Source organism: Pyrus communis, chromosome 11 (assembly GCF_963583255.1).
Source record: "Pyrus communis chromosome 11, drPyrComm1.1, whole genome shotgun sequence".
In the NCBI taxonomy this organism is placed as follows: domain Eukaryota; kingdom Viridiplantae; phylum Streptophyta; class Magnoliopsida; order Rosales; family Rosaceae; genus Pyrus; species Pyrus communis.
Window position 1 is genome coordinate 8,473,609 of NC_084813.1, and position 19,758 is coordinate 8,493,366.

Here is a 19,758-nt window from a genome sequence, read left to right on the forward strand (position 1 = left end):
TATGTATATATATTTTTTTCTGGGAAGAAGCTCGACGGATAGAGACGAAGGGTCAATGAAGAAGCTATATGTCCTAGGCAGATTAAGCTCTGGGAAAAACTGAAGGTCGTGGGTTTTTGCCACGTGTCCTGCCGCTAAAAATTAGCGCGCTGCATTTACGATTGTCGCTACCGAAAAACCGAAAATTATCTGGATTGCCTTCGTATCGACAACGAACCGAAGAGGGGTAATTTGGGAAGAAAAGTTTGTATTGGTTGCAGGCCTATTTGTTTAGGTGGAAAGGGATCCCTTTCCTATCGCGGGAAACCAAACCGTCGAGAATATAGCGGTTTTATTGTTGTGGATTTGGTCTCCGAAATTCTTCGGTTCAAAAGATTTTCATGGATTTTTGTAGTATTAATGGTTTTTAATTTAGCCACCGAAAAATCGCCAAAGTAATTAATTTTTCTGATCAAATGCCTACCATTATCAGATTATCATGTGAGTTTTCATAAATGCACTATCGCATTATTGTTTAAAATCATCAATAATTGGAATTGATTTTACAATGACATTCAAATAACCAAAATCTTGTACATAAGAAATTTTACGTTCAAATCTTATGAATTGAAGAATTATGAATTGAAGAATATAAGTTTACTTCATTTAAGGGTTTGCTTTGGATTGAAATTTTGACGGCTCAAATTCTCAAATCCGAATAAAAATATTCATCAAAATAATGCATATAAATATTGTTATTTGTTGAAATTGTTTGTGGTTTTGAGTGAAGGGACCAGATATGTAGGAAGGGAGACAGATAAGGCATGAACAAGATTAGGTTAAATGTTCCTAAATTTATGAGATTGGAAGACAATTCAATAATAATGATAATAATAATGTCACTTGATATTACGGTCTAATTGTATTTCTCTCTACTTATAAGTGAGAAGTGTTAGGTTTAATTATCACTAAAGGAAAATTTGAACTATAGTATTATGGATAACTTAATGTGAGGCTTAGTCCACTTCCCCCACCCTTTAGAGCAATTCCCCCGTAAAAAAATGCATCAGCACCCAGCCCATTTAATCCACTCAGTGAACAGTGATAGACACCAATGAACAATAATAGGTCAAATGCATCTCCACCCCTAAAAAGAGCCTAGTCAATTTTATTAAAATATTATTAATTTTTATTATAAAATAATAATTTGATTTTTAATTTCTAACATGATCCTTTCTTCTTCTGCTTCCCACTTTTCTCAAAAGGGTCTCTCTGGACTCCCTTCTTCTTTTTCTTCCTTGATTTTCCAACTATGCGGTCAAGCGTCATTTCACCACTTTTTCTTCCCTTCTTCTTTTTCTTCTCTTCAAACCGCCAAAACCCATTTGAGATCAGCCAAGTTCGCCCCAACCCGAATTCAAAGACAGGGGAAAGATTGAAGCTTTCTAGAGGCGGAAAGAGATAAAGATAGAGAGGGAGGGTTTTGGATATGGAAGCTCGAGTTGGGGTGGTGGTGGAAGGAAAGCAGAGAGCTTCAAATTCAGCTCAGGAAGGCGTGGCGGTATCGCTTGGCGTCATGTAGGCCAACCAAGGGCTCATCACATTCTGAGCAGGCCTAAAAACCAGCTTGGGCTAGGTGCCAGCCTATCTGCTCGGCTGGAGTGGATTGGCTGGGTGCTGGGTCAATAATTTGGCTGGGTGCCGGCCTAAAGATTCCCTAATGGAACTGCTCTAAATGTATATAATATCGATTGTTCAAAATAATAATAATAAATGAAGGCAACCCGTAAAATAGTTGTCCCTATCTTAACGGGCCTACATGGAGCTTTTCAAGTATATATCAGCTGGCTGGCACAAATAAGGGGAAATAAAGAACCATAGATTGCTTGAACCTCAAGACTCAAGTTTACTGGTTTTTCAGTCTTCTACTGCAGGACTCTTGTGTGAGAGAGTGAAATTTACCCTTAGTTGGATAACCAGACGTTAATTGCTATCACTGCAATAATGCAAAGCAGCCAAAGAAAAAAAATATTTGAACTGCATAACCGACTTACTAACCAATAAACGAATAATAGATTAAAAGAGTTACTAACACACAAATATGAAATTTGATAGTGCATGTAATTTGTCATGTCGATTTACGTACCTTACTAACGAGCAAAAAACAGAACAAGCGAATTCACAAGCTTTTAAATTCTAAAAACAATATTGAAATTCATGTACAATATCTATTATAATAGACGAGAGAACTCTCAAAACTCTAGAACAATGGTCAAAATAGGATGCTATAGGCTTTATATTTGTATGGGCATGCATCAAACACTAATTTGACTACAAAAATCCTCATCAACCAACGAAACCTAAGTGATTAAGTAATATATAGTAAGGGCATAAATTAAGTGTATTAGTCTGCGTCCACTTTAAGCCAGCTGATTAATGTAAGTATTCATCATGTATTATATATCCACATGTCACTACCAGCGTGTTGCGTGAAACGAGCAAAAGCGAGTGAACTGAACCAGGCCAGGTCTATTTGTCATCCGGTGGAAAAGTAGCTAAGCTTACTATGACCCAGCTGTGTGCAACATCAATTATGCTTTGCTGGCGTGATTATATCATGCTTATTTTAGAGTCCAGATACTCTTCGGATCTCTATGTTTAGAGTAGTGATATTTGGAAATCCAAACCGTTCAAGATAGAGATTCGGACCGTTCAAAGACTTATTTTCTGTGAGGGTGGGCTAATAGAATGGGTTAATAAAGAGAGAAGTGTTATTGACACTCCACAAATCTCATTATACACTCCTCACAAGTGTATTTTTCTTTCCTAATATAAAGTTTGGAGTGTAGAATAAGATTTTTGAAGTACTAATAACAATTCCCAATGAAGACCGCATAATTTAAAATAAGATGTTCGAATTTCCAAATTTAGCTACTCAAGACACAGGGATTCGAAGAGGATCTCAACTTCTTATATGGCATAGTGAATAGCCATTTAGTACTTTATTTTCTCTAGAAATTGTTTCGGTGTCGTCCTAATAATTTTCGCGGATATTACGCGTGAACTAATAGCATTACATGACATTTTGACCGTCAGTTTTGAAATTTTTTTTCCTACCGCTCATGTTAATATTAAACTGTTAAATTTAGTATTTTTAACTTACATTGGAGGAATTCGACTTTGACGTATCCCAATCCTAATCCGTCTTCTCTCATCACTTGAACTAACCACACAAAAAGGCTTATTTGTTAGATTTCTTCGTTTTCTATGCTCTGATTCTTAGCTCTTTATATTTTTAGACGAAATAATAGCGATTTTATTATAATATTAAAAAATTGATACAAACATTAACAAGGATATTCTAAATAAAATCCAAGGGATCTTCAATTTAAAGAGACTTCAACAAAACATAAAACGCTAATTTGGCTAAACTAGTTGCCACTGTATTGGTGGATATGAGGGCAAGACATGCCCGAGAATAAAGAAAAGAAAAACATCCCAAGTCTTGAATTCATCCACACCCAACTCAAAAGATTGAGATGAGACTCCAAAACCAAGTGAACTCCATTCCAAGTGAAAAAGTCAAACATTTCGCAATTTGGCACTTGAAAATTTTTACAGACAAAAACTGTAATATATTGAATATGAGGACATTCTTTGACAACGAGCAGTGCTGACTCAAAAAAAAAAAAACTAACAAGAAACCAACTAGAGTTCATACCAACATAAATTTTGTACTCAACACCATTAGCAAAATCACCAAAAACAACGAAGTAGACCTAGTAGGAGCCACTAGAGTCTTAACTCTTGTTATTTGTACATTATGCAATTCAAATATTATATAGTTGGGAGGATTATATAACATATTACAATATCAAGATATCAATATGGATGATTGATTAAGAATTAATTTGACTTACGTATACAATTAACATTCATGCAAAATATTTGACAAGAAAACATGTCTTTTTGATTGCAATGGTTGGTCTTCGTCAAGAAAGTTGTTTAGAAAAGAAAAAGTGAACCTTTCCGGCCAAAAAAGAAAAGTTAATAAAAAAGGAAGGCCAGGCCAGTTGTTCTTTTGAATGTTTAGTTCGAAAAAACCAAAAAAGTGTGAGAACTTTGGTTTTGAATAATGGCAAGTCAGGGTTAAACCCTAAACATGTAGGCACACACGACTTCAGGGCTACAAAAAGCTTAAACGATGCCCAATCATTTTGGTAGAACACATGATAGCTGGATCAGTTCACTTTACCTCGTTTAACGAAAAAAGAAGGTTAACTTACCTTAATTACATGCTGATTCGAAGGAAAACCGAGAACTAATGTCTTTTCAGTTTGAAAGTTGAAATCTGTAAGTAGTTAACAAGTAAGTTTTCAAATCAACGAAAACTAGAAGCAAAAAAACGAGAAATGGTTATCAAATGCAGTGTCAGAGTCAATACGGGATTATTGGTCACTCATGATCTCAATAATTTTAAAATCTTGTGTTTATTGTATTTGATCTCTATAAACAGTTGGAACAAACTAAATTATAATTTCTTCCTCCTCCTACTATTTCTCTAATTTTCTTCTATCATTCTAGTCTTTGTTTTCTCTCTTCTTGTGTGTGACTCTAATGTGCTTATCAAGTGCTTGATGAAATGCCTCAGTTGACAAGCGTAAATTACTCCACAGTTTCCTACAGCCATCCTCAAAACGCCTCTACAGATCATAGTAATTGTTAACATATGTTGGTATAAGATTTTGAACATCGGCTGGTGGCTATCAAGTGCTTAATTAACATCGTTCAAATTAATCAATATATATATGGGAATTGTTATTAACACTCCAAAAATCTCATTTGACGCTCTAAACTTTCTATAATTAGAAAAAAATATATATTTGTGAGGAATGTAGAATGAGACATTTAGCACTCCAAACATTTGGTTTGGTTGGACTTTAGGTTTGTTTGCCCACCCCTACGTAGGATTTATATACACACACATGTGTACTAGAGTCATCAAACACAGTTTAAATTTTAAGCACCATATAATGCTCCTCATTCATTTTTCGATGTTTTAAGCACCATATAGTTGAAGTCGCTTGACTTCACGAAATTTTAAAGTAGGTGTTTTGTTTCAAAGCTTTGTTCTCTGTTGTCAATGAAAAACAAACAAAGACATCTTCACATCGCTTTATAACAACAAAAGCATGGAATTTTTTTTTTAAAAAAAAGTAATTTGATAGCCATTTTGCTTTATTGTTTCATTTTTTTTTTAAACATTAAAATTGTTATTAAAGGAGTTTTTAATTTTTCAAGAAAAAGAAAATTGAAAATAAAAAACTGAACGCTAGACTCAGAATTTAGCCTTTAGTTTTCAATATTTATTTTTTGAAAACTGAAAATAATTAACAAGCAAATTTTATGCTTTCTAAAAAGTGAAAAGTTAAATAAAAAAAATAAAATAATTACCAAACGAATGCTAAATTTTTTTATTTTTGAACCAAATGCTTGACGAACATCCTTTCATTTCTGGTCATACCATAGATTTGCTTAACCCAGTTTTCCCTTCTCCTTTGCACAATATATACATTGAAAGTTGTAAAGGAAAACTAATGAAAATAGTTTGAAAATTTTGAGTTTTAACGATAAGGACAAAATAAAGAGTAAAGTGAATAGTACCAGGATTGACTTTTAGTGTAAAAAAAGTAAGATAAAAGAACATGAAACTGAAGATTGACATGACTCCTTGTCCTAGAAACATTAGTGCGATTTCATTATTAAGGTGGGATTGGTTGCTCAATGATGGGATGCAGCTCTTTTAAGCTTACGGGATTTTCAGGTTAGGATTCCTCAATTCTTGAGTCTAAACTATATTTGGGCCTACTTTTAGCAACCCAATATCCATTTGGACTTCAACATAATTTGTTTCAATGTATTAGAATAGTGTGGGGTGGCCCAATTAGTTTCTGTATTAGAAGTCTATCACTCGGTTTGAATAAAGAAATTTAAGATTATGTAAAAAATTTAAAATGGTGAAACTTTATTTTCTATAATTTGTGAATTTTTTTTTGTTTAATTAACCTAAAAGAACAATAGAATTTGAATACTGAATTTGTTATTTTTAAATTCTTACTCAAAGAAATTTGGAAATAACACATATTTACATGGAATTTAAACCTGAAAATTAGAGGTCCAAATCATAAATTTTTTTTCCATGCGGAAATTGTAAATTTTTAGTTCAAGAATTTAAACAAAAGAATTGGCTGACTTTTGTCCAAATTCTAAGTTTATTTCCTTCATCTAAACTTAGCGTAAGTGGTATCCAAGAAGCATGGACGGAGCCACTATAGGCCTAGAGGGGACGGATGCCCCTACTCTTTTTTTTTTTTTGGTGCAAAAAAAATTGTATAGTTTTGCATCCCAATGATCAACCCTATATGTTAATTGGTATCAAGGGAAATGCTAAGGAGACTCTTCTAAAAGTTGACATCTCCATAGACTCTTCACCACCTAATGTTTTTAGCACAATTCCCGTCCCAACATTATTAAACATTGTGTCAAAAACATGAGGCAACAGAGAGTCAATGAAGAGTCCCACTTTGAGAAAGTCTCCTTAGCATTTTTCGTAATATCAATATGGCTGACTTTGTCAACAATGATTCTAAGTGTTTTGTATGAAAAACTTTATGAATTAATATATAAGTGTTTTGTTCAGTAAATATTTTAGCTTTATAATTGTAAATTTGTTGTTTGAGGATGTCTCCATTCATACAAATCTCTGGCTTCGTCCCTACCAAGACGTATTAATTCAATAAGCTAAACTATCTACCAGAACAATTCACCATTTACAGACCCAAGCAATTGAATGAGCAACTTGTGTTTAAAAAGATGGATCAACAATGGAAGGTATGGCTATCTTTCAACTAAATATGTTTATAACATATCGGATTAATGAGTCGTGCATGATTTTGTTGGTCTAATGAGCAAACAATAGAAAGAAAACATCAGATTGTAAAATAGTAAATTTGAGATAGATGACCAAAAGGATTGACTCATGCCAGATCAAAAACAGGGGTTGATTCAAGCACTTGAGGACCACGTGCAATATCCAATATATAGTGGTGATTGGTGAACGATTCATGAACAAGGGCGGGCTGCGTGTTATTGCAAATAAGGTTGTCCTGACTCCCGTGGATTTGTCGTCGCTCTCAAATACCAACCGAGCAAGCCTTCTGCCCTAGTTCCCAGCCATGTCTTCCAAGCAAGGTATGTCCTTTACGATAAAAACCCTAGAAATTTGTTAAGCTTTTCGAACACAGAAGTATGAAATTGTGCTTTATTTTTCAGGTGGAAAAGCAAAGCCCTTGAAGGCACCCAAGGTCGACAAGAACGAGTAGGACGAGGTATGATTAATTGTTTGATTATGTTTGAATGCTGAAGTTGGTAGCTTTGGTGGTATTATTATTCAGGATCTTACTGGGTATATGAAATAGGAAAATAATTAGAGGAATGTTTAGGTTTATGTTTTAGGTGGATGATGATTTGTGTTTTGGGTGGATCCTTTTAGCTCAAGAAAAGGGTCCTTCGGAGGTTATGGGCTCAAGAAATCCGGGATACAATATATTGTTCTTGAGCTGTAATTATGAACTTTGTTGTGTTAACGTCTTTCAATTCATGTGATGGTCGAGCATCTAATGTGCACGAGATGCTCGAGTGAATTTCAGTGTGTAACATTATGACCCAGTCTAAATAAATTGAGTTGTCCAATCTTAAGCTTTTCTGAGTTGTTTGCAGTGTTACCTTGTTTGTTTTGATTTGTTATTCTCTAAGATACCAATGAGATTTCAAGATTGGCTCTCGAATATCTTACAACATGCTGGTCTATTTTTTTTGGGAAATGGTCACAACATCTTATTCTGGACCCATAATTGGATTTTTCCTTTTCCACTTTTCCGTCTCATACAGGAAGATCAATTAAGTAGTATAGATTGGAACCTGAAAGTTTGTCATTTTTGTTCTTCAGTAATTGCTGGAATAAATCTCTTCTGCTTAATTATGTTAGTATAGATATTGCTAATAAAGTTTGCAGTATTCCTTTACCAATGTTTGTTTTGTTTTTTTTTTTAATACATCGATATTTTTACACTAAGGGGAAGGGGAGTTTGGTTATGACACAATTGGCAACCGAATTTGTCATCCACGAAATTCAAACCTAATTTGATAGAAATGATTATATTTGTTGGGGCATGAATGCCAATGGTCGATGAACTATCAAATCTATGACATGTATTCAAAATAATGTAACATGAAATAATTTGAAAACTGAGTTGCTAAATAGAACGTGAAAGTTAATGTTCCTCACAAGGTTAAAAAATTTAGTTGGAACGAGAGAACTCAAGTAGTGTTCCAAAGTGTTAAAGCAGTTCCCAATATAGTTGTTATGCTTTCTATGAATATGGGTAAAAGACTCATTAAATTAGATGGAATCCCCCCAAGTTGGGGCTTCTTTTAAAAATAAACTTTGATGGATATGTGGTAAACTCTAAAGCGGTAGCTGGCTTCATAATCAGGAGTGAGGATGGAGACCCAATTGTTGCTGGTGCTAGATGTTTTGGGGGAGATTCAATATCTGTTGATGGAAGTCTGGCTTTTAGAGATGCACTTTGGATGACAATAAGTAGAGGCTTCGAGAAAATCTGTGTGCAGGAGACTCTAAGCTTGTGATTGATTCGATCTTAGGGTCTTGCAATGTTCCTTGGCGTTTAAGGTTTATTATTGGAGATATTAAAGGTTTAGGAGCCTCTTTTGATTTCGTCTCTTGAGCGCACGTTTATATAGAAGTAAACTTCTTGACGGATGCTATTACTAGTATTGGCTATAAATTAATGACCTTCAGGTGTGGGATAGAACCTTACCTAATGTTGCGCACCAAACTTATTTCTTTGATTGTATGAGGATTGGTTGCGACCGTGGTCACTCTTTTTCATGTCTTTTTTAATTAAAAAATAACTAAGGTACTTTTACATGAAAATTTAACGAATATTGACACTAATTTAAAAGTACTTTTATAATTATAAATTACCAACATTTAGCTATTCTATTTCATATTTGTTTATTCTCAAAACACAATAAAAAGCTGTATTTTTTTTTTTGGTCAAGGAAGAGAATTTATTTCAAATAAACACACAATACACAAACTTACAACCGAACAGAAACCCAACAACACCTATAAGCAACAAAAAAGGATCTAAAAACAAAACAAAACAACATAAACATAAAAAAGCCCAAAGGCCCAAAAATGAAAGAACATTCGAGAAGCATCCACCACTTTTTCCACAGTCGATCCGAGGAGCTTCAAGCCAGTCGATTCTCTAACCACCATCGATCACCTTCTTCTCAGACTCCTCCTGGGCACATCCATAAGCAAGAGGTAATCGACACTCAAATGAAAGAGGGCAACCACCTATGTGAACCTCAGAAAAATTCCTGAGCAAAACTGCCGGAAACGGCAGATATCAAGAAGAACGTGATGGTGTTGGAAACACCTAAGCCGGTGAGAGCACCGGAACTCTACACACGAACTTCATAGAGAACATGGTTGAAAATTGAAGCAAATAAAGACCAGGAAGAGGAAACCCACGGAGGTTAGGGAATTGGATAGGCCAAATTTAAAATTTGGGAGAACTAGCTATAGATGTAGGGAGAGTAGAAGGAGAAAAGGGAGAAGAGGACCTAGCAAACGACCCCAGCCGAAGCTAGGGCCGGTACCACCAAAAGTGTTTAAAACTGAAGATCTCACATAATCAGGGAGAAAGACTCTCACTTTGGAGAGAAGAACTCTTACTTCGGAGAGAGAACTAGAGTTATGCCCATTCAATAAAAAGCAGTTTAAAAAAATAATACATCAATCTCAAACAAGCAAATTGATTGATTTGAGTGTATAAATCCAAATTCCTCCGTAGCAATGTCGAAAGTGATGTCACTTTGCCCAACAAACAATCAATCGCATGTTTATAAATTGGGGGCACAAAAGGCCAAACCTTGTACCAACCCACTTGTGCAATCTCTGCAACTTTTCACATGATAATTATAGCTACCCCACAAAATGAATTACGACACGTAACTCAGATGCCAAATTGATACATTCCAACTCTTTATAATAATTTAGACATTCAAATCGGGTTGTGCTTCTTGACATCTGGAAGGTGACAAAGCTATAAAGTGATGGTGATGTGGAAAGTGCTACTAATTTAAGACTAAAGTAACCAATACTAAAGTGCGTATGTGAGCGAGATCAACCCATTTTACACAGATTATGTTCAGAGCATAAGTAAATTGCAGTAAAATAATAGTAACGACGTTTATACCGAAACGAGAAGTCTCCTACATGACAGCTTTTTTACCAGCAATTCTCGTTGTCATAAAACATTTGCCATTAAAATCCTGGAGGAGCGAAAAATAAGTGTAACTAGGTCTGAAACTGAAGTTTCGTTTTTGAAAAGTGTATCCCCTCACTGTAAAACAAGTATATAGTTTTTTGAAAATATTATAATAATAGTACGTAATATATACCCTGCAACACAAGTGAGTTTTATTTATATTTTAACCTTTAAAAATTAATATTTTAAAGTATAATATAGGATTAAATTTTTTCATCTCCAACCATATACTGCTAAATCTTTCTATCTTAGCTTAGGATACACATATTACGGTTCGTCGAGGAGCCTGAGGGCTCACTATGTATAACCTGCCTTTAGCTAAACTTAGCACTAATTCCTTTGGCCCTTGACTGGAGACAAGTTTTGCTCAAATTGGCGCTAAAAGTTGCCTCTAACCCTTAGTTAGAAATGGCCTTACATGAGCAGTCAAGAACAACTTAAACAACACATATATACTATCATCATAATGTTTCCTACTAACAATACAATAGTACGTAAAAAAAAATTTACATAAGTCGATTATTTGAACGAGAAGCTCACGGTGACGGTGTATCTCGTGTCATGTAATTCTTTCACCAGCAGCCAGAGGCTTTCAGGTTTCGTCATTTTGTTGCTTGCATCGGCCAACCACTGAAAATTGGTTGGATTGGGATGTGATTCACAAGTTCACAATCCCAGACTAACGTACACTAGGATGAAAGCACTGGGACATCCTCAGCTGCCAGGTGTGAGCCTGCTAGTGGTCCACTTGGCATTCCCTGATTGCTTCTCTGAAAAGAAAATATTGGCCGTGCCTTCGCGCTAAGCCTTTTAGGCACACTCCCCACAAATTAGAAACCAGTGGCTTCTGTTTCGGTCCCTAGTTGAGAGAGACAGAGACAGAGAGAGAGAGAGAGAGAGAGGAAATTGGTGAGAAAACAGAAGAATTTGAATTCTACGGTGTTGAAGGAATCCGTAAACAGCCTCTGCAGCAATTGAGGAAAAAAGACTGAAGTGAAAAGAAAGATAACTTTTTCCTTTTTTGTTGATTTTGTTGTTTCTGCATCGTTTTCAGGAGATTTTGATAGAAAACAGAGAACCCAGAAAGGAAATTCCCACAACCCTTTCCAGAATTGTATATATTTTTGTATCTGAATTGGGTTTTCCAGCTGAATCCGAATTTTGAGAGAAAAGCAGAGAATCCAACACACAGAGAGAGGGAGAGAGAGATAAAGGTTTGAACTTTAACACAGATCCTACAATTTGAGGCGAAATTTTGATTTGGGTTACTCTGAAAAGGGGAAACAAGAATTGGGTTTCGATCAGAGAGGAGGATAAGGCGGTGGAAATAGGAATTTGGGGTGTTTGGTGAATGGGAAAATGGATTTCTGGCCCGAGTTTCTTGCGAGCAGTTGGGGAAGAGAATTTGTGGCAGGAGGGGTTGGAGGGATGGCTGGTGTAGTTTCTGGTTATCCGCTCGACACTCTCCGGATCTTGCAACAGAATTCGCATTCGGCATCGGCCTTCAGCATCCTTCGCAATGTTGTCTCTGCTGAAGGCCCCGTTGCCCTTTACAGAGGCATGACTGCTCCCCTGGCAGCCGTTACCTTCCAGGTTCTTCTCCTCCTCCTCCTTTTTTATCTAACAAAAATTATCTCATATTTATTTTACTTTCTTTTAGTTGTAAATTGATTGATTTTGTTTGTTTATGTTGATCACAAGATGGTTGTGAGGGTAGTTAATGCCTTTGGTGTTACCATTTCTTGGAAATTGGAATACTAAGGTGACAAATGTTTAATAAACTTCCATGTAGATGTCACACGCTAATCGGATCCTATATTTCAAAGGGTATATAATATTGAGTGATACATAAAATAAATAATTAAGATTGAAGATAAAAGATCTAATATTTATGAAAGTTGAATCCAACGATTGAAACATTTGTAGTATTGAAGACAGACTCGTAAGTTTATACGTAAACAAAAGTGAGAATTAGAATTTTCTTATAAAAAGAGACGTGGTGAATGGTGTGAGGTTACCAAATATATAATAGAAGTAGAAAACAAAACAAATCTGGTGGTTTGGTCATTAGAGATTGTTAGTGTTATGAGTGATGACTCAAATCACAAGTGCGATTACGTGTTTGTAACAGAGACTAAGCCTTTTCTGTGGGGTGGTGATGGTAGGTTTTGTCATTTTTTTATTTTGTTAATAGTATTTGCATTTCAGACGTCTTCGAAATGATGGGACTTGCGTTTTGTTTCTCTTTACAAGTCACTACCTAGCAATGGGCCATAATAATGATATCCACCAAACTTATCGACTCACAAATTGATATTGTTTTTTGCTTGAATGCTGGATAATCTGTCTTGTGGGCCGTTATATATCATTTTGCATGTGTCTATTTTATTATGTGATTTTGGCACAATCGAAAATTGTTAAGAATCTCTCGAAACATATGATGTTGGTACTTCAAAATTACTATTACATGATCTGGTGCTCAAACCATTGACCACACGTAAACCCTAGACAAAACAGAATTTCTATGTAAGATTAACAATGTAGATCAAATTTTGTGCATGCTTTGTGAATGCAAGTTTATGTAATTACAACTTTCAACGTTTCACATCAATTTAAGAGTGGATTTTCAACTATCCTCTAGGTATTCTATATTTCAGAGTTTTTAACTGATAGATTCGTGGTAAAAAATACAAGGATGAAGGTCTACCAGATAAACATCCTAGTGACGATAGATTTGTACGACTCTCGAGATATAGCTAGCTAGTCAGACAAGTTTTTGCTTGCATCGAAAGCAACATATAAGAATTGTGACCAAATTAAGCATAAACCATCCAATTCAAAATAATTGATCAATGCTGACAAATGATTTGTTCATTGCAGAATGCCATAGTTTTCCAGGTATACTCTATCCTCTCCCGAACCTGCGATCCTTGCGTTTCCGCCAAAGACCCTCCTTCATACAAAGGTGTTTATCTAGGGGGAATTGGCACAGGTGCTATACAGAGCCTAATACTCAGCCCTGTAGAACTCGTAAAAATCCGGCTTCAACTCCAAACCGATGCAAAATCGAAACCTCATCAGCTGCAATCCCCCAAAGGCCCTATAGATGTTGCCAAAAGCATTATGAGAGCAGAAGGCTTAAGGGGAATATATAGAGGACTTTCTATTACTGTCCTGAGGGATGCACCTTCGTTCGGTTTCTACTTCTGGACTTATGAGTACATGAGGGAGAAGCTTCACCCGGGCTGCAGAAGGACCGGCGAAGAGAGCTTGCAAACAATGCTGGTGGCAGGAGGGCTTGCGGGAGTAGCCAGCTGGATTTGTTGTTATCCCCTAGACGTTGTGAAAACGAGATTGCAGGCTCAGGTTCTGTCTCAGTACCCGCCCAGATATTCCGGCATTGTTGATTGCTTTCAGAAGAGTGTTAGAGAGGATGGTTATGGCGTGCTCTGGCGTGGACTAGGAACTGCGGTTTCTAGAGCCTTTCTGGTGAATGGGGCAGTTTTTGCTGCTTACGAGATTGCTCTGAGGTGCCTATACTAGGAGAAAATAGAATAGACTCTTTTTTTTTTTTTAATTAAAAAGGGTCTCTCTCGAGTGGCTTAATAAGACGACTTGCCTTTTATTTTTTTTCAAGTGACTTGACTCGAACACAGTTGTGAAAAACTGTAACTGTCGCCCCGCCGCTGCACTTAACCAAAGGAGACCCATCGGTTGAGTAACGGGAAGACAACAGATTTAAATGGGCAGAAAAAACTCGAGGTTCAAGCCATTCACTAGTGTCCCCTGCCATTAGCATTTTCCCATCCCATGCTACTACCTGACAACACAAGTAGTTCTCTCTTCAAAATGAAAATCAAAACTGCGAAATAAAACTGATGTGGTTCGGTATGGTTCTGTTTTATAAGAATTTTCATTCAAACCAAACCGAGCCAATTGAAGAACAATTTAGTTTGGTTTGAAGCTAAAACGGGTGAAGGGTGTGTGCGGAAAGTAAAAAAGGATGTGTCCTCTATATACCCTATCCACAGTAACACACTTTTTATAGCTACTACTCCGTTATTCCGATTTAGTCACTGGGCTGGCAGGAGTTGTGAAAACCAGATTGCGGGCTCACTCCGTTGCCGAAATACAATGACATTGTGGAATCCTTCCGGAAGTGTAAGAGAGGAAGGATACTGAGTGCTCTGGCTGTTGCAAATGCGACCAGATTTCTGGTGATTGCGGCCATTTTTTCTGCTTCTTCTGCGGTTCCTCATCCTATATAGCAATGCTGCAACCGATCTAGCGGTGAATGCCCTATCTTACCCTTCTGGATGATTCCATTGACCTGCCTGCATCAATTCCGTTCAGAAGAATACATGTTTCTTGACTTGGTGCTGGTTAATCTTCGCAATAGAGCAAGGAAAAGAGATTCTCAAGCGAGAAAAATGATCAAAGGAAAAGAGATTCTCGGGCGAGAAATGATCAAATGACCTTATAGCAGCGGTAGAGGGCAACCTAGGGCGAAGTAAAATGCACCCTCCATTTATGTATAGCCTAGGAAAGGAGACCCACATGCTGAGAAACAGGAAAGACAGCAGATTTAAATGGGCAGAATTCTTCAGGTTCAGCCATTCACTTGTGTCCCCTGCCATTAGCATTTCCCATGCTAGTAGCTGACAATACAGTAGTTTTATTTTGTTGCAATGCTAGACACAGCCTCAACAATCTGACCTAAAATCCAAAATCCGAAATCAGTTGGCAATGGGCAGAGAGACCTATTCTTTAACTAACTAGGGTCGAGCTCAACAGGGTTTTCTTTTCCCATTGATTCTGTCAAGCCCATGCCCTTGACCGTGGTTTCGCTGGATAATCTATTCATGCGCACGACCAAGTACATACTGATGAACTCGCATTCTCAACCATCCCCAGAATCCCCGAAAAATAAAATCACCATAACAATCAATCATGCATCAATCTCATTGTTCCACATTCTGTTATTCTCACTCAAGCCTCCTTACACGTAACAAGCAATACTTGCTTACTCGCACTATTCAATTTCACACATATGCATATATCGCTCATTGAAATCACGAAAAGAAAAGTTTCTGCAAACATGTCGACCATGCCACCAAATACTCTCGATTCAATATCTTCTCCGACAATTCAATCTCTAATAAACGAATCAACACTCAATCAATCGAAATTACAAAACAAAATACAACTCGTCTGGATGAACAAAATTATTCTCATTAATACCTCAAATTAAGTAGAGCATTATTCCTAAACATCTCGACGGAGTTGAACAAACGAAATTATTATTCTCAATCCTAGCTGCATTTTCACAAAATTGGCCTCAATACAACATGAAAAAATGGACACAAGTGACTAGTCACAACAGAGAGCCACAGATATCCATGTATAATAACATTCCACTATGCTTTAACACCAAACAAAGAAAGAGTTTAGAGCTACGTTACATGATTAAGTCGCCTGATCAAACACCTCCGTGGCCGCTGCCAAACTGTTCGATCCTGTCCTCACCGAAACCCAAACCCGCCATCAGATCCGACAACCCGGAACTCACCTCCACCAGCACATGCGGATCATTGTAGTTCCTAACCGCCTGAACAATGTCGATCACCCGCTTATACGGATCCGAGCAATTGAATACATCCGACCCGATAAACACTCCGTCGCAACCCAATTGCATCATCAACGCCACGTCGGCCGGCGTCACGATGCCACCGGAGGCGAACAGCACCACCGGCAGCCGACCCATTTGCTTGGATTGCGCAACCAGGTCGTACGGTGCTTGAATCGTCTTCGAAAACGCGAAGACTTCGTCGTCGTCCATGTTGTTGAGCAGCCTAATCTGACCCATCACCGATCTGACGTTTTTTACAGTCATGGCGACGTTGCCGGACCCGGTTAGATCGCCTTGGATTCGTATGATCGCCGCGCCTTCTCTCACTCTCCTCAACGCGTCGCCGAGCGTTTGAGCTCCGCAGATGAAAGGGGTCTGGAAATTGTGCTTGTTTATGAAATGTTCCTCGTCCGCCATCGCTAGATACTCGCTCTCGTCGATGTAGTCGACGCCGATTGATTCGAGGATCTGGGCCTCGACGAAATGCCCGATCCGTGATCGGGCCACGACGGGGATCGAAACAGCACGTTTGATGTCCTTGATGAGACAGGGGTCGGACATGCGCGAAATGCCTCGGTTGCGGGGCGGGTCGGAGACGATGACGGAGCAAGCGCCGGCGTTTTCGGCGAGCCTTGCTTGGTCAGGGGTGTTGACCTCAATAATGGCGCCGCCGCGGAGCATCTGGGCGAGGCCGACCTTGATCGAATATGGGTTCTTCTTGTTGTTGGCGTCGGTGATTGCGCTGCTGTTGTAGATTGTGACCGCGCCGTCCTCTGCCGCCATCGAGGTGTTTCTGAAAATGCCTGAACGAAAACTAAATGCCGCGAGGAGATTGAAGACCTGGAGATTTGGTTGGTTTTGGGAGGCGGGGATTGTGCAAATTTAGAGAAATCTGGAGGGAAGATGATGGGGGGATTGAGGAAGGAGGTGGGGGTGGGGCCGATGAGTTCTTGAAGCTTCGGTGTGGGTGGTGGATTTTTCTGGGATGGGATGGGGGAAGTTTTGGTTGGTTGGTTGGTGATTGACCGCTGACTCGCGTGTTAGTTCGGTGGCTTGTGAAAATGTAGAAACTTCGGTTCCATATGCCATTATTGAAGGTATCTTGCATGGTGTCTGTCTCCCCTTGTACGGTTGTGTGCGATTCCGAATTAATTATAAAGTTTGTCTCCCAAATTATAAAAGCCCTTTTGCCCTTTTCCGCTTTGCCTTGTGTTTGGGCTCAAATTAATGGCTTTGGGCTCGGTAAGATTATAAGCTCAGTCCATAGACAGACTTGTTTGGATAACAAGCTCAGTCCAAAGCAGTAAGTTGAGTTTGAATTAATGATGGACACTTGAAAATTAAGGACGGATTCGGTTAAATCCTGATTCAATCAAGAGTCTTCGAAGATCAGGATGGCATAGGAAGATCCGTAATATTCTAAGGGTCTGGTTAAAACAAGGAGTGAATTGTATACCAAAAGATGACTAGGTTCAGAGTCCCAAGCCTGGTAGGAGTGATCGAGTCCAATCCAAATGAGAAGGTAATTCGTTATTGGATCAAGATATGCCAAGGAGATTTTGTCCGAGTAAGACTCTACCTCGGCACCAGGTGAAAATCACTCCTACAAATAGAAAATGTTTTCAACATTCAAAGGCCATTCAACTCAAGACATAAATCTATCCTGCGCAATTTCTTGCTCTATGCAAAACCCTTTCATATTTGAGTAAACACTGACCTCCCTAACTCCATCAAACACACCTTCAGTTTGTACTTTTGAGTATTTATGTCCATATAGTCTGGTACCGATCGGCGCACTTTTACTTGCACAAATATAATTGAAGTAGTTGAGCCCGATACCAACAATTCGTGAACTTTGAAGTAACTACAACCTTGTCTTCATGCTTTAGAACCCAGAGGCCAAGACAAGTTCCTTCCTCGCCCGCAGTCGCGAGCTACATAAGTCAGCAGTGTGTTCGACACCGCCACCACATTCATGCACTCACCAACTGAGCTCGGTCGTCTAGTTGGCACAATCGCATTCAATCAAAGGACGTAGTTAGCTCATTAGCTACTTGGCCTGCGTGCCACGTAGGCTAAGAAGTTTTTAGGGTCAACACCTTGTTAGATATTTTCACACAAATTGCAATTATAGTCAGTTAATTAGAAAACTTGTCTGCATGCTGCTGCGGGTTCTGATTCTGTAATGCATTTTCAATTACATTAATCAAGAAAATGCACATCTTAGTTCAACCAATTGCAAAAAAACACAGGCGAACATAGATAATTCAACATAAATTAAAACCAAATATCAAGGTTAACCAATATGGCAGAATAAGTATTTTAGCTTGCATTTAGATTGAATTTACTTTTACATAGCTAACATCACAAAAATTAGATAATGCACCAAAATACACCAAAAGAAAAAGAAAGAGAATGCACCAAAACTTGAGGCCCAATTCTTTGTTTACAAAAGAGAAAATCCAAAAAAAAAAAAGGTGCATCTTAAAATCCAAGCATACATTAAAAATTCAATAATAAGGTTATAAAATGATTGTAAACGAATATACCTCAAAAAGCCAAAGGCCCAAGTGCTCTCTCCAACGATCTAAATTTATGAAATTCACAAATATAGCAAATCCATTAGCAACTTGACATGCTTAGTACAATAAAAATTCACAAGAACAAACAAATGATTGAATGAACAAACTATGTGAGCTAATTAAATATTCACACATTGTACTTACACACACTGCATACACCTACACTTATTACACACACTGCACACATACAAAGATGTTGGAACCAAATTCGCACACCATCGTGAATGGTGGTTGTGCACAAACTTGAGAGACCCGCAAAACGATAAACAATCGTAAGCAAGCCTTAGATCCCGGGGGGGGGGGGGGGGGAGGTGCAGCTAAAGGCTCTTCGACGGTCAAATTAGTGAATGATTTTAGACTCAAGCAATGGGCAAGAGAATTCAAGCGTTTAGATTGTGTTACCAGAGATAACCCCTAGATGGGTGTATTTATATTGTGGGAGAAAGACCTTTTCAGGATAAAATCCTCGTTTTAAGCCAAGAGAATCCTAGAGGATATCTAAAACTAGATATTACACCCTCTTAGGAGTTGTGACTGCTTGTGGCGCACACAAGTTCCTAAATTGTAGGAACTTTAAGACTTAAAAGGTCTGATTATGTCCATATCTGGATCAAATCAAGTGTCTTGTAGAACAAGCATGGTCATCCAGTAGCGTTGCTAGCACTCTACCTATTGCCTCAGAATAGGGTGATGATGTCACCACCGCACTGTCTAATACAACTCTGCACGGAGCTGGTGAGTCCATGACCTAACTTCTAGGGTAACTGTATTGTGGTTAGCCTTCCTCCGACTTTGGAAAATCATGGTCCCACAGTTGTCCATAACTATCCATCTGAGAGCCAATCTATTCTCCTTGAGGATGGGTTATTATCCAAAGACCATGCCTTTAGGAGTAAGATAAAGTACGTACATTTTTTTATGCATATGTGATCCGATGTGCAATCTTGAATATTGTGCTAGAAAGCTTGCAATGATGAGACTCTACATTCGTGGTGTGCACACGAAGAACGAGAAATTTTTCTCCATATCTTCATTAATTCCAACCGTCAAATTTAAGGATCTCTAAATGAGTCGGTCTGGATTCGACGGCTAGATTGATTTTTCGAAATGACGCATATAAATCCTCGAATCTTTTCCTTTTACT

The 19,758-nt window shown here is 37.9% G+C and overlaps 2 protein-coding genes and 1 long non-coding RNA gene across 3 annotated transcripts; 2 read left to right on the plus strand and 1 right to left on the minus strand.

Annotated features, from left to right (window-relative positions):
• The first annotated feature begins 7,104 nt into the window (after positions 1–7,104).
• On the plus strand, positions 7,105–7,731 carry LOC137709425 (uncharacterized). Its single transcript, XR_011064859.1, has 2 exons — positions 7,105–7,230; positions 7,312–7,731. It is a non-coding gene; the product is annotated as an uncharacterized lncRNA (long non-coding RNA).
• Positions 7,732–11,098: 3,367 nt separating this feature from the next.
• LOC137708737 (mitochondrial arginine transporter BAC2) lies at positions 11,099–14,440 on the plus strand. The gene is made up of 2 exons (XM_068447882.1): positions 11,099–11,996; positions 13,284–14,440. The coding sequence occupies exons 1-2, from the start codon at positions 11,763–11,765 to the stop codon at positions 13,944–13,946; spliced, it is 897 nt and encodes a 298-aa protein (XP_068303983.1). The 5' UTR covers positions 11,099–11,762; the 3' UTR covers positions 13,947–14,440.
• Positions 14,441–15,615: 1,175 nt separating this feature from the next.
• Positions 15,616–17,149, minus strand: LOC137708735 (pyridoxal 5'-phosphate synthase-like subunit PDX1.2). The gene has a single exon (XM_068447881.1). It carries the CDS (start codon positions 16,813–16,815, stop codon positions 15,883–15,885), a length of 933 nt encoding a protein of 310 aa, XP_068303982.1. The 5' UTR covers positions 16,816–17,149; the 3' UTR covers positions 15,616–15,882.
• Between the last annotated feature and the right edge of the window lie 2,609 nt (positions 17,150–19,758).